A 26,812-nucleotide genomic window follows, 5' to 3' on the forward strand; every position below is an offset into this window, starting at 1 on the left:
GTTATGTGGGATGAAAAATCTATTTTATTGTAAAAGACACGGAATATTGTTCAGGTAAAATGAAAATACACACTAGAATTTCCATTACATTTTATTATTTCGTAAAGTTAATAAATTAGGAACCTTGCGGTTTAAGATTGTATTTACTAGGTTGCAACATTTCTTCGCAAATCGCTTTCACCATTTCCTGTTGAATGTTTATCAGTTGTTGTTTATCCCTTAAAAAATAAAATTATTTTTGGAAGCAATCATCATTTTAATTTAACTAATAAAAATACCTTCACTAATATTAAGAGGAATTCATTAGATCATCATGAGTACCTATTAATTTTAATAATACAGTTTTTCAAAAATATAATGACAAATAACAGGAAAATATTTGTGCATTATAGTGTTTAATTTGATAAAAGATATAAATAAAACAAAAAAAATCATATTTGAAAATATTAAAAGGTTATAAGGGAATCTTCTGTAGAGGAACTAGAGGAAGAGAATGAATTAACAAAGTCAAAAATTATTGAAAAATATTCAATCAATAAAAAATAAATTCGATATTTACAAAACTAATATATGAATTTTAAACATTACATTAAATTGTAACAACTCTTGTTAGGTTTTTCTTTTTTCCCTATAACTTAGCCTTTACTTATATAATTAGGTTATTGAATATTCTAGATAGTCCTCTTTGGTAATATTTGAGGAAAACATCAATATAAGTTACAATAATCATTGTGATAATGACTGAAATTTTTTTTATTTATCATTAATATCATCAAAAAAAACATTTAATATCTTCTTAATAAAATATTTAGAAAATTTTTTTTATCTTACTTAATTTCGGGCGTCGCACACATCTCCGTATAATATTTAATTTTCGGTTCAGTTCCACTGGTCCTTAAAGTACACACTAAACCGTTTTCGAAATTAAAAGTTATCATCTCACTAGCTGCAGATACTGGTAAAATCGCCTTATTATCTGGTTGATTATTATCGTACCCTGTAGTTAAATCTCGAACTGACGTTATTTTGTATTTACCATTCAAAATTGATTGTGGATACTGAAAAATACTTTCCTGAAATATTTGATGGTATCTGTAATCTGGGCGCTATCTAGGGGTATAAACCCTTCCTCATATGCCATGGCCGCTATCTAGGGGTATAAACCCTTCCAAGCCATTTGAAAAAGTAGTGAATTCGGAACAATAGTATTGTTCAAATTCAATCTGATGATACTATTTTGACAAGAATCTGTAGAGGAAACTCATGATTTATCGAAAACAAAATAGAAAAAACCAATTTTTGACAAACCAGATTCGAAAAAGTCACAATTGATATTGAAAATTATATGACACTGTCCAAAATAAATATGCAAGACCTTTTTTTAAAAAACTGATTTTATAAGCTATTTTGGGACTGTATAAAGAAGTCACTTTAAAAATCATATCTTTTCACAAAAATTGTAGAAAATTGAAATTGAGGAAACTATTTTTTGAAAACTTGTATTTGACAACACTATTTTTTTCCAAAATTTAAAATGGAAAAGCTATTTCGACAAAAAAACCATAGAAAACTCATGATTTGTCGAAAATAATATTGGAAAAACAATTTTTCAACACAATTAGATTAGAAAATATTATTTTTGGTCCACAATAGAAAATTAAAGTCTGGACTGTCCAAAATAACAATGCAAAAGTGATTTGTTCACAAAAATCGTAGGAAATTGATATTGAAAACAGTTTTGTCCAAATTTAATGTGGAAAATCCATTTCGACAAAAAAAACCATGGAAAACTCATGATTTGTGGAAAATAAAATTTAGGAAACTATTTTTTATAAAAATTAGTTTAGGGAAAGTTATTTTTGGTCCACAATAGAAATTGAAAGTCGAGACTTTCCAAAATAACAATGCAAAAGTCATTTTTGAAAAAATTGAATTTGCAAAAACAATTATTGTCCAAAGTTAAAGTACTAAAACGAATTTACGACTAAATTGGATTTGGAAACCTGCAATAAAAATTGAAGTCATTTTTTAGAAAAAGTAAATTCTGAAAAACTCATGTTTTGCTCAAAATTAAGTTGTAAAAACCATTTTTAGCCAAAAGTAGATTTATAAAGTAGTTTTTGTCCCAATCAAAAATTACAGTCTTATTTAAAAGAAAAGTAGAGAAAAGCCATTTTTTGACAGATATAAATTTGAAACTAATTTTTTGTTTTAATTGAAATGAAAAACGCAATCAAAAAAATAAGCTAAGAAAAGCAATGAGTGTCCAAATTAAATTTAGATATATCATTTATTATTTTCAAAATTTCCTAAACGATGGCGAAGATACTGGACTTCGTCTTTCGGGAAAAATTTCTTGGAAATGAACATGCAGTAGCCTACTAATATGGTCATCCATGTTAGAAAGAAGATGAAGAAGAAGAAAAAAGAACTTCCAATTATACAGAACTTACTGTATCTTTTCCTTTCGCATTTCTAATTTGAGTAAATATTTCTTTGATAATGGCAGGTTCGTGGCAAATATAGTAAGAATTACAAGAAATATGAAGACCATAAATATCGAAAATTTCATTAAGTTGATCATCCAAAGTTTTATTTTGACTATAAATATAGGAAGCCATTGTTGCTACTTGTGCTGCCGTTGATACACCATCCTTGTCTAAAATTTCTGTCGTAACTAAAAAACCGATCGCTTCTTCGAAACAGAATATAACTTTGTTTCCTTGTTGTTCTAATTCCAACGCTTTATTTCCTGAAAAAAAAATAAAAAAATGGAATAAAAGTTTAGAGCTACAGCGTTATTTTATTATTTACCTAACCATTTGAATCCCGTTAAGGTATCTAAAAATTTGAAGCCTTCTTTTTTGCTCATGGTTTTCAATATCATAGAACTAACCGTACTAGAGAGCATGTAAATCTTATCCAATGGTAAATCGGGATTTTTTTTCTTGAAGGAGTTGAGGATCCACCACCCGAGTAATGTTCCTGTTTCGTTACCATTGAAAACTTTCCAATTTCCAGTTCTTAAAACAAATTATACAACAATTAATTAAAGAAAAATATTTAATTGATATTTAAATGTCGATTTGCTAGAATACTAACCGAGGATTTTTTTCTGCGACCGCTAATCTATCGGCATCCGGATCATTAGCTAGAATTATCGTACTTCCATTGGAATCGGCCGTTTTAAATGATAAATCTAAACTTTCTTTACCCTCTTCGGGATTTGGAAACCTAAAAGAAGGAACAAACTGTATTCACATTTAAAAATTGAATTTACTTTACAAAACCTTGATGCTATTACATTTCATTAAGTTTTTACTATCAATAATCATCTTGTTAATATTTTATTATGAAACATTAAAAGATTCAGATCAATTCCAAATTCACACAATATATAAATGAAAGAACAAGATTAATAAATTATAATCCTAATCTTTATCATTTTAACAAAAATTCTAGGAATAGGAAACAAAATACTGATACGAACTCGTCCACTGACGTAGATCGTGATGCCGGTCCTGTTATATTATGTTAAAAAATCTAAAGTTTGACGGATTTGGTTAGAAATTCTCAGAAATTCCATTTACATTTTCATGTAAGCCAGCAATTTCTTTATATTGTTTTTATTGACTTTTTACAGAATGTTATGAACGTTTTTATAGAAACAATTACTAAGAAGATTTTTGTTTGTTTGCATTCTATAGTAGGAATTATCTAGAAATCCGTTTTGTAAATAGACGCTTGTTTATCACCGAGTAGTCAGTAAATAATTGAATGTCATGTTAAACGGATCGGAATAATATGCGAATAAATGATTAATTCTTCAATAGCTTTTTATTTTTGGAACAAAAACAAAATGGGAACTTTCCTTTAAGTTTTATAGACTCAATTTCTAAGAAGACTTTTTTGTTTGTTTGCATTCTACAATCCGAATGATCCAGAAATCCGTTTTGAATAAATAGACGCTTGTTAATCAGCAATTAGTCAGTAAATAATTGAATGTCACGGTAAACGGATCAGAATTATACGTCAATAAATGGTTAATTTGCCAATAGTTCTTCTAGTGCCAAATTTTGATTTTTTTAATTTTTGAAAAATGCCTAATAGCCTGTCGTCATGAAAATAAAATTATTTGACTTATTTTTTAAGTAGATATTTGTTGTCAACGTTAATTTTTTTGTTCAAAATACTATAATGGCCAATTTACTCACTTGACAGTCGGAAAATCGGGATGAGGATCTTTTTGTTCCTGGACAACGTTAAATTTCACGTTTATCACTTCGAAAATTTTTTCGATAAACTTGTATCCTACTCCATGCATAGGCGTATAAGTAAACAACAGATTCATTTTTTTGTTAAGATTTTTACTTTCTTCCGATATCTCTGTATATATCACGTTGGTATAACGACAAAAAATATCTGCCAGCGGATCCATCAATAACGAACTGCTCGACAAAATTGACGTATCCCACGAGGTATCTAAAGGTACCAAATTCTCTAAAATACTCGCTTGAACTTGTTCGTCGACTGGCGAAATTATTTGAGCCCCATTCGGTCCATAAACCTGGAAAAAACTTGGAATCCAAATTTGATTTTGAAATTATTCGAAACGTACTTTATAACCGTTATCGTCTTTCGGATTGTGCGATGCTGTCACCATAACGCCACTAGCACATTTGAATTGTCTGACAGTATAGGGAACGAACGGAGTGGGACATACTGTACTAAATAATTTAACTGGATATCCAGCGTGAATAAATATTGCCGCAGTCAATTCAGCCCATCTGTAAATATTGAATAGATAAAAACTGATATTGATATACGCAACATATGGCGGTGAAGTGTTTGTTAAAAATAAACTTTCCTTTTTTTTAAGAGCTTAAATGCTATTTTGGACAGTATGTACCGGGTGGGCAACTAAAAAAGGTCATATATCAGTAACCGATTATATTACAGCTTCAGGGGAATAGAATCCGAGAAAGTTTTGTAATAATATTAATAGGAAACATTTTACAAATACGTTATTTGAATTCAGAGAAAGAAAACCACCGATCGAATTTCTTTAGAAGCAACCATTTGAAACAACAAACAACGAGCTCAAAATGGCGTCGTTTTGATTGATAAAAATATCTGTCGTTATCGCAAAAAATAATGAAAACGGAGTGGAAAAAATAATAAAAACGTTTATAAATAACAGGAAAGCAATTTTTCCAAATAAATTACAGGAAATAGGCATTTAACGACTAGCATGTTTAACTGAACCCAACAGTCATGTGATCACTTTATTCATGTTTATATCATATCTTATAACCTCTTCGTTATTTCGAAGACTTTCATGAACTTCATTGACAACTGTGTTTGTGGTGATTTTTTTTATTTTGTTAAATTATTCAAAAAAGACATGAACGCTGTAGATAATCTATTTTTGAGGAGTAGTTGAGTTTCTTATGAATGAATCGAAAAACTACTCACTACCATAAACTATCTTGACCCATAAGTCTCTAAAGAAGATATGGAGATACGAGACTACTGGGATTCGAAGTACAATTTATTTGTATATAAGTCGATGCGTAAAGATCGATTTATCACTATCTTCCGATTTCTAAATTGTCTAGATAAAAATAATTCTTTGACAAATCACAATATGTAAAAGCTACGACCTTTGGATCCGATCTCAAATGCAGTTCAGACGATATTTTATTCATACACTGATTGAACAAAAAAAAATTCACCAAAAGAAGCTGAGACATTCAGGAAACAGTGTATCAAATAGCATACGACTTGACAACACTGGACATATAATCGAATCTTGTAAACAACGTCGGTGTGGATGATTTAATGCTGCAACCGTGTTTTCATAGTTTTCACTTGTCTTGAATTACTATGTATGTGCGAGTAAAAAAAATTGGTTAGGGGATATTTCAAACACTTTTTTATTACACGGATTCCTATGAATTCCTCAAATTATCTAAAGATCAAACGAACGCTTATGATAAAGTTAATCAAAGACGAAAATTGAAAAGAATTAAACTGAAACAGTTTTTTAAAGACCGTTGTTACTGGAGATGAGATTTGGGTTCTATATTCAATCTAGAGATCTTCTTGTCGCTCTCTGCTCGTTTTGTGAGTTATGAGGGTCGTAATCTCTTTGGAATATCTCTATTCTCTTTGTCTCATTCCATATTTCTCGATCTTCAACCTGGTGTAACGATACGTGGAAAAGTTTGTGATTTGTGTTCACAATATTACAACACTTTCTTTATGATAATGAGATAATGATAATCTGATGATTAAATTTAACTCTTCCAGTATCATGCACTTCGCAGTTCAGGGAAATCTAAACAATCTTCTGTAGCACCATATTTGAAACGAATAAATAAATATAGAGACGAAAGGAAAATAAAGGGAATCGATTCACAAGTAAAAACTCTAGTGTGAGATCATTTGTGAGATTAGGAGAACGAAAAGAGCGATACGAAATAAACGAAAAGGCATGATTTCATCTGACGTGATTGTGATCCACTCCATTGGACGACCAATTTGTCAGAATAGCTTCCCAAAAAGTTCAAAGGGGAAATATTTGATAATAAATCTCACAGTTTCGATCTACAGCGCCCAGTTACTATCTTTGAGTTTAAAAGATATCTCTAAACCATCAAAATGAGATGAATCATTTGGAACAATGACACAACCTTTAATAAAAATTTTAGTTACAATACCATTTGTGTTGAAACATTCCAAATAGACGAAAAGTGCGATATTCGTAAAAAATATATGAATGAATTCTGTACCTTCTACTGTTGTGTCTTCCATCGTATCCTACTACAATTCCGTTTTCTTTTAATAAATTCTCGTCGCTTTTGATTAAATACTTTAAAAAACCTTGGGCTGTCTGAATAATAACCAAATCATTCATACATGCGTATCCCGGTCCCATTTTTCCTCTTAATCCCGCCGTTCCAAAAGTTAATCGTTTACATAGTAATTTATTGATTTCATCGAATTGCTTTTCGGCTAAAAGACTTCTTATAGCGTTCGCAGTAGTTTCGTTTTTGTCGAAAAATAGCCATTCGGCTACTTTTTGATCTAGTGCAGCACAACCGGTGTTTATATCACACATTTTTCTACAACAATATTTTTATAATTAAATGAATTTGTTAATATAATGAAACGAAAAGTAATTTGAAATATGCTTAAACTTTAATTACTCAAAAAATATGAAATAGTACACAAATTTGTAGACTTGATTTAAAATCTATTGCTGAATATCACCGAAAACAAGATTATTGTCAACCTTGACCTTATATTTGACTGTTTAAAATATTAAATAGTTTTGGTTGATTAGTGAACGGCTTTAAAAAATTTGTAAAATATCATATTATGTTTCATAACTACTTTTATGAAAATGGAGAAATTCGTAGGGCGGAGGGAGCTTGATTTCCAACAACACAATATAAAAAGATTTCTGTCATATTGATTAGTTTAAAAGATTTAAAAACTGCAATTATTCATTCCAGCAATGAAATATACACAATAAAATAGTTCTTTATAGTTTCTAAATGATCTGTAATATCTAAGAGAAGGACGCGGAATGTGATTCCAGATAGGCTACATAAAACTCACCAATGTTAAACACAAATTACCATAATAGATCGTTTTGAGAGACTGGATTAGACTGACGACCCTTGTGGAAGATATTAGTACTAAAGTCAACTTTGAAACTATAATGCTAATGCTAATGACCATTTATCTTAACCACAGGTTTTTAACTATTTGAAATAGCCATGGCGCGGCGCTGCTATCTAGGTATAGACGTGGTTAGGATAGGGAGGAAAATTTTGAGATAAAGCATACAACCTGTCACCTGTACTCAAAAGTTCTTTCGCGTGTTTCATATTTATTATAATTAATTTGAAGTTGAATATTCAATTTTCTCATCCCTCGATCACAACCACGAACTGCCGGCCACAGAGTGAGAAACTAAGTGCATGTGAAATGAACTAACCATATTACCTTCGTTTTAAGACCTATAGGTAAAATACGCTAAGCGTTTGAGTCAATTGCGAAAGAAATTGATTTTTTTGATGTCACATTTCCATTTAAATAGTTTTATCAACAAACAAAATAGAAAATTTTTGGTATCTTAGTTGGGAGCGATCTTGTAGCCTATAGTTATCGGTCTACATTTTTTTCGGCCATTTGCGTAATTTGTGGTTGTAGCATCTGCGCACACTGCTAGGGAAATTATAGAGATGCTAGGTGAAATTTTTGGTGAAGGTTTAATTTTATAAACATCAGATTTCCTTCCGCCACTTAGTTCTCCAAATTCACCTGCCCCTTTATTTTTAATGGAATATTTGAATGATATAGTGAATGTTAATAAACCAGAGATTATGAGACAGCTAAAACAGGATATTAGAGCCTTCAATTTTACTTAGTTTCATGGAAAAGAAATCGAAAAATTATAGATATTTATTCAATGTCTTGCAAAATTCACATAAAATATATGGTTACAATTTCTATCTGTATATTTGATATTCAGAAAGCTCCGCCGTTGGAGGTCTTTCAATTCTGTCAGCACAGTCGTTTTTAAGACCAACGTTTACAGTCAACTATACGAGGTCTGGCTATTAAATAACGAGACTGGTTAGGTTAGATTCGCCACACACCTTTCCATACGTTTTTTCCATTGATTGAAGCAGTGCTGGAAGTCTTCTTTGGTGAGTGCATTTAAGAGCTCCGCCGTTTTTTGCTTTATCGCTTCCATCAACTCACATCGGGTTCCTTTCAAAGCATCAGTCCAAGATGTTTTTCTAACCTTTCAAGGAAATCTGAGCAGACCCGTTGACGCAAGAGCTTTTGGTCAGGAGTTAGATTTGTTGGGCACTAACTTCGCAGATTTTTGTGATGTGTAATTTCTCATGTAAAATTTTTGTAACAGTTTTTTTATCGGCAATCATTCTGATGCTCATTCGACGATCTGAACGCACAATTTGGTTGATTTTGGTCACTGTTTCCGGAGTTGGAACAGTCACAGGGCGACCTGGGCGCTGTTCATCTTCAGTGCTCTCTCGGCCTTCGCTAAAGCGCTTTCGACCCTCAAAAACTCGCGCACGTGATAGAGAATTGTCCCCATAGGCCTATTTCAACAATTATAGCACTCAGTCGAACAATTTAACGAGAAATTTAAAGTTGATAATTTTTACCCCACCCGTCTATGCCGCCCTATAGACGCACAGTCTCGTTATTTAATAGCCAGACCTCGTACTTTGAATACACATAAAAGCTACCAATACATTAAACTGATATCTCTAAATTCAAATCAATTAGAAAAAAAATAGTAAAAAAAGTCGTCGCACTCTTGGCGCTGAAAGCTATAGTGCATTTTTTACTTTAAATATTATCAAAAATCTTAATTTGTAAAAGAAAGTTTCCATGAAAAATTTGTACGTTTCGACCTGTTACGGTCTTTATCAAAGTATTACGTGACATTGAGAACAAGTTATATTGATTAATAGATCACCTTCAACATGAATATCAATGCAACTACAAAAATTCAACTGAAAAATAAGTTATTGTGGTTAGAACAGAATTATGTTTTGATAATAATGTTTTAGGTGATCTATAAAGACCACAATAGGTTGAAACGTCAAATTTTGACCTGTCTTAAAATAAAAAAAAATAATGCCCATAATTTCTTCCGTTTCGGCATATCTACAGCTATAAAGGAGACAACGCTACTTCAAACGGACGAACAAAAAGCTAATAACGCATTTTTTTTGAAAAATGCACAAAAAACGATTATCATGCAAATAGATATGTATTACAAATAAGGTAACAAGCCATAGCTCAGTGTTAAAATGGGAATGTCAGTCCAAATCAGATGGGAGAGAAAGCGACGGAGATTTTTCAATCTTATCGTTCGTGCTTAGGTCTTATAAGGAATTTAGGGTACAAGGGAAGCAGTAGGAAAGCAACCTAGTACCAGCACGACTATCAGACTCCTGGGACCTTTGGGAAAGATCTAGAAATGTTGTGGAATAGTGCCACACGAATCAACCCAGATACAAGCTAATGCGACTTCCTCACGGATTTAGAACCGAGTGATTATAGTTTCCAAACCACAAGAAATTGTTCCAGCTGAGAAATCATCTCATACAGAATTCTGGAGAAACTTTGGACAAAATGTACTCAAATAAAATGATTGTTTTTGTATAAAAATATATTCCTTTCAATACGTAACGAACATTATGACCACTCATATTGGTGATCTCTTTTGTAATAATTTATATTTATCGAAATTCGTTTTTCTATTGATAACTTGTGCGTTATTTTCGGTCTATTATGTGCAGATTTGTCTATATTTCTTTTTCAGTACTTTTTCACTTCACAATTGAAGTACATAAAGTACAACAATTGATTATAGTCTGGAGGAAAAAAAACATAAAAAATTATATTATGTATTATGCAATGGTTTCTTCTGAATTTATCTTTTTTTATTACGTTCTACATTAACCAAACAGTATGAAATATTCTAAATAAAAAATTGGTTTCATAAAATAGACTTACCAAATTAAGCAATTATTTATATGTAACTACATTCACTACTTATATAGGACTGTTTTTTCTTACAAGCTGATAAACCTTATTTGTTTAGAAAAGTTATATCGTCAACATATTATGCTATCACAAAATTGTTATTGCGATTAACGTAATTGATACGGTAACTTAAAATAGTTATGGGTGTTGAATTTTACGTATTGCATAATTAGTGGTATACGAAGGTTGCCTTTTAAATTTATACAATCGAACAATAGGTGGCGTTAATGGATTGTGACACCACTGTATTTGTGAACATTGTTATTGCGACCCAGTGACTATTTTGGAATTGAATAAATTGATGATAATGAACGTTTAAAAGAAACAAGATTGTGCAAAAATCGAAATCAGGCTTAGTTGCGAAGATTTTTTATGATACAATGCATAGAATCGTTCCGTACAACTTTTTGTAATGAACACCAACAGAGACGACTGTTTTCACAATTTCATGCATTCATCATTGATAAATATCGACCAAAATAGGTGGTCATTCCGAGAAACAACGATGCTGTGCCCAACATGATAAATGAAGATCGGCATGTGACCTACAGACAGGTAGAGGTATATGTGAGAAAGATATGTTCCGAATGCCAGCTCCTATGAAGCACGTCAAACAACTGAATATTTGGAAGAAAAAAACATCGAATTAATGTCTCATTTCCCGTATTTACATGATTTATCGCCTAATGACTTTTTTTTGTTCTCCGCTGTGAAACAAAGATGCGCGTACAGCGATTATCATCATCTCGAGAAGCTGTTAAGTGGAAAAAATGTTTCCAGAATTGGTTTGAGCGTTTGCAAAAATATTATAGACCTTAAGAGCGAATATTTCGAAAAGCGATAAAATATTTTGTTTCGAATTTGTTCGCGTCTGCTTTATACTAATTAAAAAACAATAAAAGACGATAAATGTATTTTTCATTTTATCTACAATAAAAACAAATTGATATTTCTACTAATAACTAGAGGGCTCTGTTCAATCTTCATACTTAAAACCAAACAAATGACATTCACTTTTTCTATTATTCACTATGTAGCGCTGTATATTTATGAGAGGTTCCAGAAGCAAATGACGCATTCAATTTTTCTACTGGTAACTAGATGGTGTTATACAAGATTTTGTAAACAAATTCTTCATCATTAACTGAACGAGTATGGAAATACGATAGGTACACCTATCTCATTTCAGTGTTGCCTCGCTTCAGATAGAGTGAGAAGCGCAGAAGTTGGAACAGAGCCGTGACAAGGAATGGACTTAAGTTCAAAACAAAATTTATTGTGAGAAACAAGAGAAACGATTCCGCTGTAATTTAAAAGTCAGTTAAAAGTTAAAAGGTAGAAGGGTCGGTGGGATCGTCAATAAAAAACAACTCTGTTCAACACCCCAATGTAAGGAAGAAGACTAAAAAGACAATGGTCCGATTATCTGTAAGATAAACTCGCAAAGAACGGTACCTGCCTTAAGACACTCACTTCTTCTTCTTACAACGCCGTCTCACTACGAGGGTTGGCGATTCAAATGGCTATTGTCGCACGAAAAACCGCAGATTTGAAAATTTCTGTAGACGTCTGTCCGAGCCATCTGCGCAAGTCTTTCAGCCATGAATTTTGTTTCCCTTCGATCTTCCCTTCTATTATCAGGTGGAGAATCTCATATCGCTCCCCTCTCTTTATATGTTCTTTTTCTCCTTGATTGTCGTGAGAAGTTCTCTAAGTTTACCCATTTGCTCTAGAGCCTCTATGTTTGCCTTATGTTCCGTCCAAGATATCCGCAGCAATCGCCTGTAGGCGTACATTTCTAACGCATCAATTTTCTTCTCCGTGACCGCATCCATGGTCCAACTTTCGCATCCGTACAGAAGGACAGGAAAGATGTAACAGGGAAGCATTCTGGTTCGGAGTTCCAGGCTGAGGTTGCGGTTTGCCAGAGGTGTTCCGCGCTTGATCAATTCTTGATCTGATTTCGAGTTCTGAGTCGCATTGCTGGTTGATGAACATGCCCAGGTATCTTAGAAATGACACTTGTTCAATGATCTCTCCACGGAGTCTTAGGGTGGCGTTTCTTTGCATTTTTCAGAATACCAATAGTTTGGTTAGGTATTCATATAAAGGCCATAAGAAATTGAAGTTCTGGTAGTTTTCTGGCCACTACCACGGTATCATCCACGTAACGAAGATTGTTTATAATGTTTCCATTGATCTTTATGCCTGCAGTTGTGTTCTCGAGGGTTTCGCTGAATACTACCTCAGAGTAGAGGTTAAACAGTAAGGGAGACGCCTCTTCTTATTGCTATCTCTTCTGATGTGGACCCTTCTATTTTGACTGTTGTTGTTGTCCTGAATCTGCAGGGATCGACTCACTTGCATCGTACCAATTACTTATTACTCAATAGAAATAGATTGCAAATTTGCAAATAAAGAAAGAAATATAAATAAAAATGTAAAACGTGTTATGTGTACGCACCTGATGGTCCAATTAACACTCCACCTATTGAATCACAAATTCCATTTATTTCCAAGTTGATACTGAATATATCTAGGTAGTATAGATAACGTGTCGTTGATGAGACACCAATTGAATTTAATATCTACTAGCAGAAAAAGATTCTAATCACATTTTGAATTTTGAAAGCAATGGAAACGTCACCGTTACGGTAACGTCAATTTACAATTTCAAATTGAATTCAAGCAGAATTTATTTAAAAAAATTGTAATTGTGGAAGTGTTTATATAGATTTTGACGAGAACAGACAACGTGGAAGCACTACTCGATATTGTTTTATCTAAATTGTGATAAGGAGTCCTTTCAGTTGATTAATTCCGTTTATATTTATGTACTGTTGTTATTGTGATTTTATAAAATCCTTTCTAGTTTCTATGCGGAATAATTGAGTTTACGTAAGTATTAATTTAAACTACTACTAAGTATTTTCGTTACATCTTACTGATTAGATTGTTCATCCAATTGGTTGGTAGTCAAAAATACTTTAAATATTTCAACCAAAAAATGAAAGTATGTAGGTTAATATTAAAAGTGACGTATGTCACTACATAAAATTAGTTAAAGGGGTTAAATATTTTTGAATGGATAAGTTATAATATGAAAATTGGTATAATTATACTAATTGCAACAATGGTAAATATAAGATAAGATAGGAAAATGAAATTTTGACAATTCCCTATTCAAATATTTGATATTGACATTACAAAAGATTGTTCGTTCAACATAACCAAAACAGACTCACTATTATTTTTTGAAAGAGAAAAATTTGTATATTAAAACATCTAGTATCTTTAAGTTTTAGGTTGTAAACAGAAATTCAAGTTTCATACAAAGTATGAACGCAATTAATTTAATATGAAATATACATAGTGAGTCACTTGTATATATGGTGGGAACTCGGTGACGTTTTTCATAATTATACGAAAATAAATTACAAATACAATCTGAAACTATATCCAGCCTTACAGGATATTCCTCCATATTTTTAGGCCCTTATAATTTTGATTGGAACAAACATTGCGAGACAAGACACATATTTTCGAGACTGCATAACGGTGAAAGAAAAATCAGCTGTCACTTTACGCTTTTCGGCAAGTGGTGATTCGTATACTAATTTGCAAAAAATTTTCAAAATATGGAAACAAAGTATATAATGTCATTAATTAGAAATGCGACGTACAAACTGTTTCGTTATTAGTTTCCCGGCACATATTTTTGCGCCGCATCAATTCCTCGGACCAAATAAATCGAATTTTTAAATCGATATGTTGTACTGAATCAATATTTCAGCCTTGAAAATCGTCATTCGATTTTTTCTTTTTTGATTATTTATAATTAGATAAACGAACTCGTAATTATTACGGTGTTGTCGGTTAAAGGTTTAGTTACCTAAAAAATCGCAAGATGGCTGTGTGCTTAGTTATCGTCACTTCTTTTTAATAAAAAAAAACTGTATTATCCATTTTCTTAAATTCTTAATGTTACAAATACATTTAGAAAATAAATATCTTCTTTTATACCTGATCTGATACTTTAATATGGTTATAAAAATAATTGTTATCGAATTCTCTGAACTAAAAATCCCCGATTTTACTGATAAGAGATTTTATGGTACCTTTCTTGATTTTTTAAAAATCGATCTTTTAGACCTCGATTTTTTTATGAATCGTTTCATCAGGTTACGATTTAAAAATCGATATATATGGGAAAGAATCGCCCACCTGTTAAGAGGTGTGCGTTAAGTCTTCACTGCCCTGATACAATAAACCGGCTCAAAGTACAAACGTTACGACAATGAAAACTTATTTAATTCTTTTTAATATTGAATTAAACTGACTAATTATCAGCGAATGCTTCTCGATCGCACATAGGTGGAATTTTTTATGTTTTTCGTGAATAAGGTGCTAAAATTTTTCAATGACCTTGAAAACATTTACCCCTTTATAAAAAATTTTTCAATTAGTAAGACCAACTGTCCTTTTATGACCAATTTCAGATCTTTCAGATACTATAATTGGTCAATCGAAATTCCACACATAGGGTGCTGAAATCGCGCTACTTTTATTGTCTTTTATAAATATTTTTTTAATGTTAAAAGTTTAATCAAAAACTATTATTAATTCTGTATAGTATTTCTTTTTTTATTGGATATTCCGGCGGTGGAAAAACGATTATATGTTGGATGGAGATAATAAGTTTTATAGCATAAATGGTTCTTTTTGATACTCTATGAAACTCATTTCAATTTCAAACCCATTTTCCAGAACAATTCTTATTCATATTTAATTTTTCGATTCTATTCCACTTTGTTTTTCCTCAATATCAATCTCAATTGCTTCCACTTCATTTTCTTGCCTTCTTTGAATCACCCAATTCTCTGTTAAATATTTTTCTTGAAGAGATAGGCATTATGTATACCTTGTTTTTTGTTTCTATATCTATCTGTTCATAGCTTTGGATTATTTTATATTTTTTTACTTTATAGGCTCAAACGTTATATTTGCATTTGATTATTTTTTTGGTTTTAAATTTCTGTATCCTATCATTGTATCAAGTTGATCGGATTCTCAAAGGACATCGGACTTTAGTAACGTCAAGTGGGGCAGGGCGACCCTACCTGAAGGCGTATGTGCTCAACGGCTTCACGGCCGACCACACGTATGAACTATAGTATAAAGTTATCTTCCTAACCGTTTGCTCATTTTATTGTTTTTATTTATCAAATCTTTTTCCTTCTATTTGTATGTGACCTCTTACTGTTTCGTGTGTACTATTGTTCGTGTTATTGGTATTTACATTTGTAAACATTTACATATAACATCTCTGCCATTTCAATTTTATCTGATTTCTTATCAATGGTATCCCTTATTTGTCTATCTGAGAGAGAAGCTGCATCCTTATGCTTCACATATACCATCTTGTTTTTAAAACTATGCGTATAAACTTTGAAAAGAATTGTGATGAAATCATAGTTGTGGGAAATTAAATTGTACATGAACGTCGCATAACTGACTTTCCAAAATTCAATGTTAAATAAGTATTAACGGATTTTAGTATAATTTTTTTGTTAATTGATATTCAAACTCAATGTTTGCATCCTTAAACATTATATTACATTTCTTGGTATACCTAATTATATATAAAGAAAAATTAGTGCTTGAAAAATGGATTGTAACCCTTAGTTATAATTATTTAATTGATTGGTTATTACATAAATGTATATCTGGCTTTCCATTCCTTTTTTTTATCAAATTAGTGCATCTAAGGGGTGCTTTTTGGAACTTTTATATACTTATATTGAATAATACATTAATAAATAGATTAGAGTTGTTTTTCAAAACAACTATAACATGGAAAATCACTTAAAATATAGTTAAATATAAAACTATGTAATCCATTATTGATTTTTTCTTTATAGTAATTTGAACATTAGTAATGTAGTGAGGTTTGAGAGCTTATTATAATGATCACTGATATCGACGTACAGAAAATTTTGATAAAAGTAAAATCATGTATCTACACATTTATCTATTAATTTTAAAAATAATTGTAGAGAAAAAATATCTATTATTATAAGGAAAAATTTTCCTCGGCCCATGTATTAGTTCAGAAACAATGTTTACAACAAAATCATACCAAACTATAAGGTGTATATATATTCAATACAATCATTGAAATTCAATTTAATTTTCATGAGATAACATACCCGTATCTCATTGAATAGGTGTAGTAAAGGGCGTTGATTACTAACAAGTGTGTAATTTTCAAAATAATGTATTTACCTTTAATTATCTATACCTTCGATATAAAATATATTGAAGTCTCCCGGTACAACCACCTACAAATGAAATCTGGAATGACGTCGCGCGGAACCTTTTATAAATATATACACAATGTCGACGAACGACAACACAACTAGCGCGTCTACGGTTCCGAAAACTTAGCTCTCATTATAGAAAACACTATATTAAAAATCAATAGTTCTTCATGAAGCACTTCGTAGCAGTTGAAAATTGATACTTTTCAAGTCGAAAGAGTTTATAACCTAAAACTATTTTTTTAAAATGGCAGATATTCTTTGCAGTTAAATGGAGCCGGGTATAGTGAAAATCGCGGATGATAGCGATTTCGATATGTTGAAAACGTTAGTAGATGATGATACCGATTGGAAATTGGAATATCACAAAGTTAACGAGACCAAGGTAACCGTTTTCGTTTTATTTCATATATTCTATATACATCTCCATGATGTTTACTATATTTGTCATTGTGCGGAACTTGCGGGTTTACTGGTGTCTATATTTTGTTCGAGTGACAAGAAAAGGTAACGATATTAGAAAAATCATGTAGTTGCAGAAAATCCATAGTGGGAAAGTTTTAATATCAATATTTATTTAGTTTCTGGACTTTATTTTTCACTTAAATTGACGATTTAAGTAAAAATTTCTTTGGGTATTATTAATTGGGTCATATTTTGTGTTACAGTGATTGCTGTATTAATTCTCTCAATTGTTCTATTACCCAATCACTCCGTAAAATACAATTAATTAAACAATTCTTTTGCCGTGTCCAATTACCGAGTGAAGTTTAACGTAACTGAATAATCAATCGGGGATTATACATAAAGATAATAGCAAAAATATTTGTTTGATTGTTGTTATTTTTATATTTATTTTGTAATCAATTTCAAACTAACAGATCGAAATGATTGACAGGTGATTAGAAATAAAATAAACGATTCTTGTCATAGATAAATAACAATTGATTCTTCTTTTTATTGTTAAAAATATGTACGATAGTGGCGCTATTATTTATCAAACGAAATTATTGGGAACTAATTTCTAATTTATGAGAGGTTATGATAAAATTAAATGGAAATTGTATTACTAAATATTATAGAATAACATTTCAACGTTAGATTTTTTTAATACTGGAAAATAGATACTAGTTTATAAATATGTTTAAAGTGAAAATACTTATAATAAATCTTAATATAGTAAAATCAATAAACAGTCAATTTATTTTAGTTTGAATAAGATGAATGCGAGCTTTTCTTTAAATAAAATCAACGAGTAGGTACTTTAGTAGAAAAAAAATTCAATACATTCACATTTAAAGTTTTAAATATGTTAAAATCTTTTAATGTACATCTATGATTTGTGTCTAATTAATAACCAAAACTACAATATAAAAACGTACAGAAGACAAGAAAACTGAATATCAAAGGGAACAAACCATAGAGTTATTATTGAAGATAAGAATTGCCATTTAAGTGGAATTGAATTATAAGAAGAGAGACAAAGAACTTCGGTTCAACCATATATGTAATATGGACAATTTCTATAAGTGGAAGGGGTTCCGACTAAGTGACAGAAACAATGTATCGTTCCCTCTCTCTCCTCCGAGCGCTTCAGTTAGTTCTGCGCATCTTTTACGTGCATAAAGCATGCGCAGTATAGATATAAAGTGTCTCGAACGAGAAAGAAAATAAATACACCGTAACGTAGAGACGTTTTTTCCCATAAGAACTGTCCATATAGGTAAACCGATGTTTTTTCTCTTTCTATCAGCAGTGTACGCCTACCTGAACATACTTAACTCCACTCTATTTTTAATACGAACTTAATGCACTATCAGATAATATTATTGAATAAAAACTAAAAAAAATAATCAGTATTGATAACAGTTTAATTGCATAGTCTAATGTGGATTAATTTAACCGGAAAAATTAAAAGAGTATAAAGATTAGGTGCAAGGATGTCATAAAACTAATATTATCTTAATTTGTTTCCATGCAATATTTATAATTTAGTTCATCCGTTGTATTGCCCAGCTAGCGATATAAAAATATCTGACTTAGGCAATTAAAAGTGTAAGATTTGAAATACTTAAAATAGTGAAAATATTGGTCGAAGTATGTGATACAGTCCATAAAAATAGCAAATAAATTTAAAACAAATTCCATTCATCAAATAACGAACTGTTAATATTGGTAATAAATTTTATATTTTGCGCTACCTCTTATAAACAGAGTGTTTGATTACGAGTAATCGATTATAATTGACTCCATACGACCTCTCTGAGAGGTATACATTATTAACACTTGAGTATCGATGTCTGGTCCATTAAAGTTTACAGATGGCGCCATTGATGTCTATTAAAATCAGTTAAAGTAAATATGTATTAATTTACAGAGGCCATACAGCTATTATTAGAAATTATGCTACTGCTAATTAAATGAATGTTAAGGGCATATGATTTTGTAAACAACACGTCACTAATGTTTATATACATAAATTTATGCCACAAGTAGTATCTTTTGATTGCTTTATGTACACTATTTATTTCAATTACATTCAATGGCATGTTATATTTTAGGTATGGACCAAAACCACTCCAAATACTAGCTTCAAAATGGTCAAAGTTCAAACAGTCTTCCAGGATATAAGTGCAAATACGTTATTCGATGTTTTACATGATCCCGGATATAGGAAAGAATGGGACGAACATATGCAAGCGTCTGTAGAAATAGGTTACTTGAATCCAAATAATGACGTAGGGTATTATGCATGTAAGTAGAGTCTTTAATATATTTTCAATATCACAACTGTTTAATGTCGACAAAAAAAATTGCTAGATCATATATCGTGAAAATTGTACATCTGCATTCCTGATTGTAAGTTGCCGTAAGTTTTTCTTAATGTTAGGTTAGGTTACACCACGGTTTTTATTTTATTTTTTGAAATTCACTAGAAATTTAATTTCTAACTCATTTGAAACTTCACATGCAGTTCTAGCTTCTAGTTTTTTTCTAATTTTGGAACATGAAATCCTTCAGAAATATAGACTTAAGTAGCACGCACGCGGTCAAAAAATCTCTAGCAAAAAATTTGTAGTCCGGGCTAAGCGCTGGCCAATCCATAGCGACAAATTCGACATTCTCTAAATACTGTCTCATATAATCTGCAGTATGTGGACGGGCATTGTCCTGTATTGGGATGAAACTGGTGTAGAGTAAGAAACCCAAAAATTGTTCTATTTATCGATTCGTCGTTAATCCCCCCGCTCCACCGCTAGTTTCAATAAAAACCAACTCGATATTTGCTTCCATTGAAATGCTCGCCCAAACCATCTAGGAGCCTCCATCAAAATTCACGTTTTCTTTTATGTCTCGATTAATTAATTAATTAATTCGTAGTTTTTTTCAATTGATTCATTAATTTCATTGGGAGTAAGTAAGCATGTGAAGTAGTTATTTGTTAACCTGTACTCCCAATACGAAAAGTAGTGAATTCGACAAATGTGCTACATTCTCTTGGTTGGAAGTACCGCATTACCAAAGCTATTTGCTTTTAGTGTCTTGTCCAGCTCCGGTAAAAAACAGGGACTTTGTCCTTCAGCGATCATGGCTAGACATGGGCAGTGAAAAATTAATCCTTAACCATTCTGTTCAACATAAAGATTATGCGAACAGAAAAGGATATATTAGGTAAGTTCCTACATTAATTTTTGGATAACGTGAATTAGTTGAAGGTATATTTTTGGAAGAAGCGAATTTTTAAACTTGAAAAAAACAAACTAACTTTTCATAGGATAAGACTTTGCTTTCTTTTACTCAGGTAGATAACTCAGTGATTGAATTTATAGGGCGATATCCCATCTGACGGGATTCGTTATCCGAGACGGTTCCAATGGATGTTTCTTAGGATATGTATCTCAAACTGATCCCAGAGGAAAACTTCCTCCTTGGCTAGTTAACAAAATAACTCAAAAATTTGCCCCGAAAGTTGTAAAACAATTAAAAAAGGCAGCTGAAGGTTACGAATTGTGGAAGTCATCCCAAGAAAATCCTGGTTACAAACCCTGGGTGTATCCAGAACAAACGTTAGATTCACCTAGGATTAGTATATCGGATGTAAGTAACTCTGAAAAGATAATTCAACATTGAAAAGATTATTTTTGTACTGAATCTTGTTTTATATATAATAAATTTTATATGTATTATATGATTACAATTTTCTTCATAAAATTTGTTATAATTCAAATGAAAGTATTAAATCATTCAATAAATCATGTGACTGATACACAGATGGCGCTGATACTGTCAAATCCATATAACGTTTATGAAATACCAACTTTCAGAATACTATGTGTGAAATTTCATGACATTTCGATTGGTTAGAAAGAAGTGACATCGATTTTTGTGAAGCTATTTTCGTAACAATGGATTCAAAACAATTTTGTGTTAATTATCATGCCCCTTGATGTAAAAAATACTGTACAAGATCAGCAATGGCTTCAAAAGTATTATCTGATCTCTGCTCCATCGAAAAGAATCATTTATTATTCATTAGTTTGCTGAATTTAAACAATGATGATGAATGTTCTGGTCGCCCAATTACGGTGATTACTCCAGAAAACATCTAAAAGTCTACAAATTGGTTATTTCTAATCATGAAATGAATTTGCATAAACATTTGGCCACGAGAAAGCCTTTTTTCAAAGTGGGTGCCGTGTTTACTCACAGTCGAACAAAAACAACAACGTGTTGATAATCCAGAACAGTGGTTGACCATGTTTACATGTATTGAATCAGATGTTTTGCATCGATATGTGACAATGGATGAAATATGGATCATGGAATCAAAATAATCATCTGAGTGGACACTACAAAGAGTTGTTGGATTTCATTTGAATGCAAAATAGCCTCATATGTCGAAGAAAAAAAAAACATTGTTTTACCAAGACAATGAAACGATTCACAAGTCGATGACAACTATGATTAAATTGAACGAATTATACTTCAAATTGCTTCCTCATCCACCATATAGTCCAGATCTGCCCCTCAGTGACTAATAGCTATTCGCTTATCTCAAAAAAATGCTCGTCGGTAAGAAATTCATCTCAAATGAGGAAGCAATTAATGAAACTGAAGCCTATTATAATGCAAAAGATAAATCATTCTACAAGCACTGTTGAAGGAGATTAAATTGATGAATTAATGTTTTTGTTTTAGTTAGTCACACGATTTATAGAGTGAGTATATTCTCAACTCGTAACTTGCTCACTTTTTTAATGCCAGTTTTTTTATTTACAAACATATATGACTAAGAAATATTTTAAATACTTTCAACAGATATTTTTATACTAATAATTATTATTGAATTCATATTAAAACCCACAAAAGATTAATAAAAATTCATATTTTGACTCAAAGAATGTCCTCTACAAATCAAAAGTACTTTCTCTTAGTTATCATCATATTTTTAGTGGCAACCTTGTATATTAATATAATTAAACTAGTGATGTATATTGGAATGTTTTTCAAGTTATGGATTAGAATAAAATGGTCGAATAATAATACCCAAGGCCACTGTATCTCACATATATTGCTATATTATTTACAAAACATATTTTGACCAAAATTTTATTTAAACAATAGAATATTTCATGATCAGGCAATAATGATTTGATTGTTTAACATTCCAGATAGTTCAAGATGAAAAATTTTAATTCACACTAAGAAAAATACTGTTTTGTTTACTTTATGCTTGATTTTGTATACAGATAACCTCATTCTGTGCCTCAGTTAAGTTTTTCATTAAGTCTTCATTAATATAAACAAATGTTGTTTTAGTGTTTGGATATAGGAGTTCCTGTAGAACATTCCGGGGATGGCGAAGAAGAAGAAACCGAATCAAATTAGAGCAGCGAAACTTACGAAACCTCAACCAAAATTTTTGTGATAAGCTTTTCAGATTAATATGTAATGAAGATAGAATTTAAGTTTTACTTGAATCTTTTTGTAGTCATTCTATAACTGTTTTATAAATAATTATTTATTGAACATATTTTTTAACAGTATTATATCTAGTTAAGTATTGAGGAGATTGGAAGGTACAAAATTGTTGTATTTTTCATTCAAACAAATATCTAGTATTTGTTGAGTACGTTATATTTATTTTCTTGGTAAACAACTATTGAGTACATATTGACACCAATGGGTGTCAAACCTATTTTTTTCTAATCTCGAAGCTGCATAACCAAACTGAATAAGGAAAAGGATGATTTAACACTATTTCCACCAACATTACTGTTTAACTTTGATAGAGAATGCAAGAAAAGGCAAAGAAATTATATTTTTTAAAATCCCAATTATAAGATGAATATTTTATTATTAACCCAGTTTTTATATATAGTTCTTGAACTATTTACACCCACATATATATTTTGTTTGTTTTGTTGTCTTTACGTCATATGTTTTGGCAATTATCCCAACCAGGTGAAGTTGTATATACTTATATGAAATATGCTGGTCTTTTATTTTTTTATAGCTGCTGTTCTTTATATTCAAGTTTTATGCAAATTTTATGAATTGAAATAAATATTTTTCTCTTATATAAAATCCATTTATTCACCTCAAACATGCCATTCGGCTTGTTACGTTTTTCTTCAAATATTTTGAATATTTTTTCTTCAAGTATGGTGACACTGTAGTCATCTCACATTTCAAGTAAACTTGTTTAGACTCTTTCTTGTATTTAAAAAAAAATGCAGGACCCCATTCCATAGCATTCTAATTTATATTTTCAACTTCATATGGGTCGTGAGCATACAGAAGTACAGAAAAATCATCTAACCTTTGAGTAGATAACTTCCATTTATAATATAAAACTTGATATGCTTCTAATTCTGTATATGTTGTGAACATAGATGCAGAAATCGAAATGAAACGATTTCTATGGACAAATATTGTATATTTAAGTCTATGTCAACCATTCCTCACAAAAATAGGTACCCGACTCTTCATCCTGTTTACCTTCAAACTTTGGAATTTCCAAAATAAAACAATTCCTTGGTGTATGTGCTTATATTTGAGAGTTTTAGGTACTGTATGGGGTATATGTTTGTCGGCTTACATTTTTTCATAAGATTCTTATTAATGATAAGAGTAAATGCCCTTATAACTAAACCTTTTGAAATATTTCACTTTCTATATATGGTGCACCTTGATTCTTCCTTAAAAATATAATTTGCTGCTTTGCCATCCTCTTGACGATTATCTAAAATTACTTTCCTTATTGTCCTTTATATATATATATATATATATATATATATATATATATATATATATATATATATACTTTCATCAGTGTTAGAATCCTTCATAAGAAGATAGTTATTCTGTCTGCCAATCCTTTTTGCCCTGAAAATGGTTCCTTGAACATTAAACCCATTGAACCCTTAGATGGACAAGGAACTCCATACATGGCTTTGCGTGATTATTGATCAGAAGGCATCATCTCCACATTGCCCAGCCCCCTCAGACCCACCCCCGGACGCAATTTCTTTTTGCTAATCAGAAAGTTTTTGCAAAGTGTATAAAAAGGAAAATGTGAGATTTAAAAACAATATGATTTGTTCAAATAGGTCTATATCAATTGACAGGTAAATTCATTGTGATAATCAAATAAAATGAAAAAATAAAAAATAAAGGATAATATTTGAAATTCAATGATTTTTACTTTGAGCTTTGCTCTCATGGATTTGAATGAAAAACAGTGATATTTTCACAGATCAGTAGTCAAGATATTTTTTGGAAGAGTTTAGAGATAAAATGAATTTGAAATAATATTCTCACATTTTAATTATCAAAAAGGAATTTGGAATTAGAGTAATTATATAAACAAATTAACACTGTTCCTAGATAAAGGTGATGTAACTACAAATTTCAACTGAATGGAATGAGAAATGAATTGAATTATATTTAAGAAAAAGATGTGAAATTTTGGAATTATGCTGAATAATTAAATTTTATATTAAAATTTTGAAAATAGTCATATGACCACTCACAATATGAATATCGTTAACCTTGGATTCATAATTATATAACAGCTACAAAATTAAACCTGTTATGGTCCTCAAAAGTGATGAAGACGTTTCTTAGATATTGAAAGGTACATTAGAATGAGCTGAAAAAGTTTTGGATCATTTGCTTTTACAACTCATTAGTTCGACTGAATCATTATCAAAAGTCCTATTTATATACATTTTACGTTATTATATTATAAGTTTTATATAAATACTAATAAACATACATTTTCACTTCATAACCTCACCTTGTTTGCTCTCTCATCTGTTCTAATTACAATAGATATTATACTTACTTTTATATATTTACGTATAGATATCAACTTCTATTTTCCAAAAAACAGTGAAACATAATCATTATATTGGTTTTAATTCCTACAATTGATAACAAAAACACTATTTGAGAAAATATAAATAACGTTTTTTTTTGGAGCAAGCAAGTGTTACCAACAAAAATTACACGCATGTTACCAACTTTTTGTGTGAAGTCTTATTTTCCCTGTCAATTATATATTAAGAACACAAATCTAAATTTGATGCTTTTTGATCAAGGTGCAAGTATAAACATAGTAATACTAGACTATGCATTTGATGGAATTCGTGTTCCTATATTAGAATTAGATACAAAGAAAGCTACAGTATACAACTGCTAAATATCGAAAGTATATGTTTCGCATAGTATAGTTGTACTTTGTCTATGGGTGTAATAATATATGTCAAATAAATGTATAATTAATTGCATAAGTTCAGTGATATGAACAACGAAATTTTAAAATGAATGATTAAAATGAAACCACATATTTTTCGGATGAACATAGCCTATTTATTTTATATTAATTTCTTTCCAAATTTCGATGAGTTTTATGTCATGTGTCAAATTTCAAAATATGAGCAGAAATTAATTCGTTATCTATTGCAATTCTCGGAATATCAGATACGCGATTACCTGATTACAAAATACGTATACTACTTTGTAACTATATCTTCTTCATTGAGTATTAATCCATATTCCGAATTTTTTTCTGAATCCAATCATATAAGAGAATATCGTTTTGAGCAGCTCAGTTGCGATTCCATTTTGAAAATGATCAAAAACACAAATGTGAAACGATATAAAAGTATACGTAACTTCAATCCTAGAATTGATGTATAAAGTGCAATTTTGGAACCCGAATATTTATCTAGTGTTTGAGAAACAAGGTGAAAACCCTACTGTGTACAAGCATAAGAAAGAGAACACTTGAAAATGTAAGAAGAATGAAATTCAAACGAGAGCAACATGCTAACAATACCATAAGCATTTTACCGTTAAGCTCAAGTATTTATATTTCGAGGCTTTGTTGTCACTTCACTTCAATGCTAATGGCTCTTCTTCTTTTTTATGATGCATGTTTTTTTTCTTTTTGAGGTGTATCCTCTGAAATAACGAGACATATAAAATAACAAATATTCACTCATTCATATATATGAATTAGTAACTTTTTTAGTCACACTACAAGTGTGTATTCCCTTATATATAACTTAACGTACTTCTTCTTCTCTTTTATATTAATCTATTATGTACAAAATAATAGCTATTTATTAATATCTTGTTTTTTTTTAAATATAATTTTCTTCTTGCAATACATATTTCGTCTGTTATGATATTGAACAGTAAACGTTCATTTGTTATCTTTATTGGTTTGATTAACTTTGATTCAGAAATTAAAATGTTATTTGACCACCTTATCATATATGACCAAAAATTGATGGTTCAATGTGTCTTTCATATATCTTTTTATCTACGAAATCGCATTCAAGTAAAATAGATTACATGGTATTGATAAATTCTTTATT

General features: G+C 30.7%; 2 protein-coding genes across 8 annotated transcripts; one reads left to right on the forward strand and one right to left on the reverse strand.

Annotated features, from left to right (window-relative positions):
• Window positions 1-73: 73 nt before the first annotated feature.
• LOC130900604 (phosphopentomutase) lies at window positions 74-25,440 on the reverse strand. Of its 4 annotated transcripts, none has more exons than XM_057811312.1 (9): window positions 25,273-25,440; window positions 6,795-7,127; window positions 4,619-4,787; window positions 4,215-4,567; window positions 3,103-3,234; window positions 2,815-3,023; window positions 2,454-2,752; window positions 832-1,058; window positions 74-218 (listed from the first exon to the last, which is right to left on the reverse strand). In XM_057811312.1, the coding sequence occupies exons 2-9, from the start codon at window positions 7,121-7,123 to the stop codon at window positions 116-118; spliced, it is 1,821 nt and encodes a 606-aa protein (XP_057667295.1). In that variant the 5' UTR covers window positions 7,124-7,127; window positions 25,273-25,440; the 3' UTR covers window positions 74-115. The 4 variants fall into 4 exon arrangements, with proteins under 4 accessions (XP_057667295.1, XP_057667296.1, XP_057667298.1 ...); XM_057811313.1 differs by lacking the exon at window positions 25,273-25,440 and adding an exon at window positions 16,888-17,400; XM_057811315.1 differs by lacking the exon at window positions 25,273-25,440 and adding an exon at window positions 13,067-13,394.
• Window positions 13,141-23,510, forward strand: LOC130900606 (START domain-containing protein 10-like). 4 transcript variants are annotated; one of them, XM_057811318.1, is made up of 6 exons: window positions 13,141-13,500; window positions 17,177-17,307; window positions 19,484-19,676; window positions 20,462-20,594; window positions 20,753-21,020; window positions 22,743-23,510. In XM_057811318.1, exons 2-6 carry the CDS (start codon window positions 17,194-17,196, stop codon window positions 22,809-22,811), a joined length of 777 nt encoding a protein of 258 aa, XP_057667301.1. In that variant the 5' UTR covers window positions 13,141-13,500; window positions 17,177-17,193; the 3' UTR covers window positions 22,812-23,510. The 4 variants fall into 4 exon arrangements, with proteins under 4 accessions (XP_057667301.1, XP_057667300.1, XP_057667303.1 ...); XM_057811317.1 differs by having other exon boundaries at window positions 17,190-17,307; XM_057811320.1 differs by lacking the exon at window positions 17,177-17,307 and having other exon boundaries at window positions 13,240-13,500.
• Window positions 25,441-26,812: the final 1,372 nt, after the last annotated feature.

Source organism: Diorhabda carinulata, chromosome X (genome assembly GCF_026250575.1).
Source record: "Diorhabda carinulata isolate Delta chromosome X, icDioCari1.1, whole genome shotgun sequence".
NCBI classification, from domain to species: domain Eukaryota; kingdom Metazoa; phylum Arthropoda; class Insecta; order Coleoptera; family Chrysomelidae; genus Diorhabda; species Diorhabda carinulata.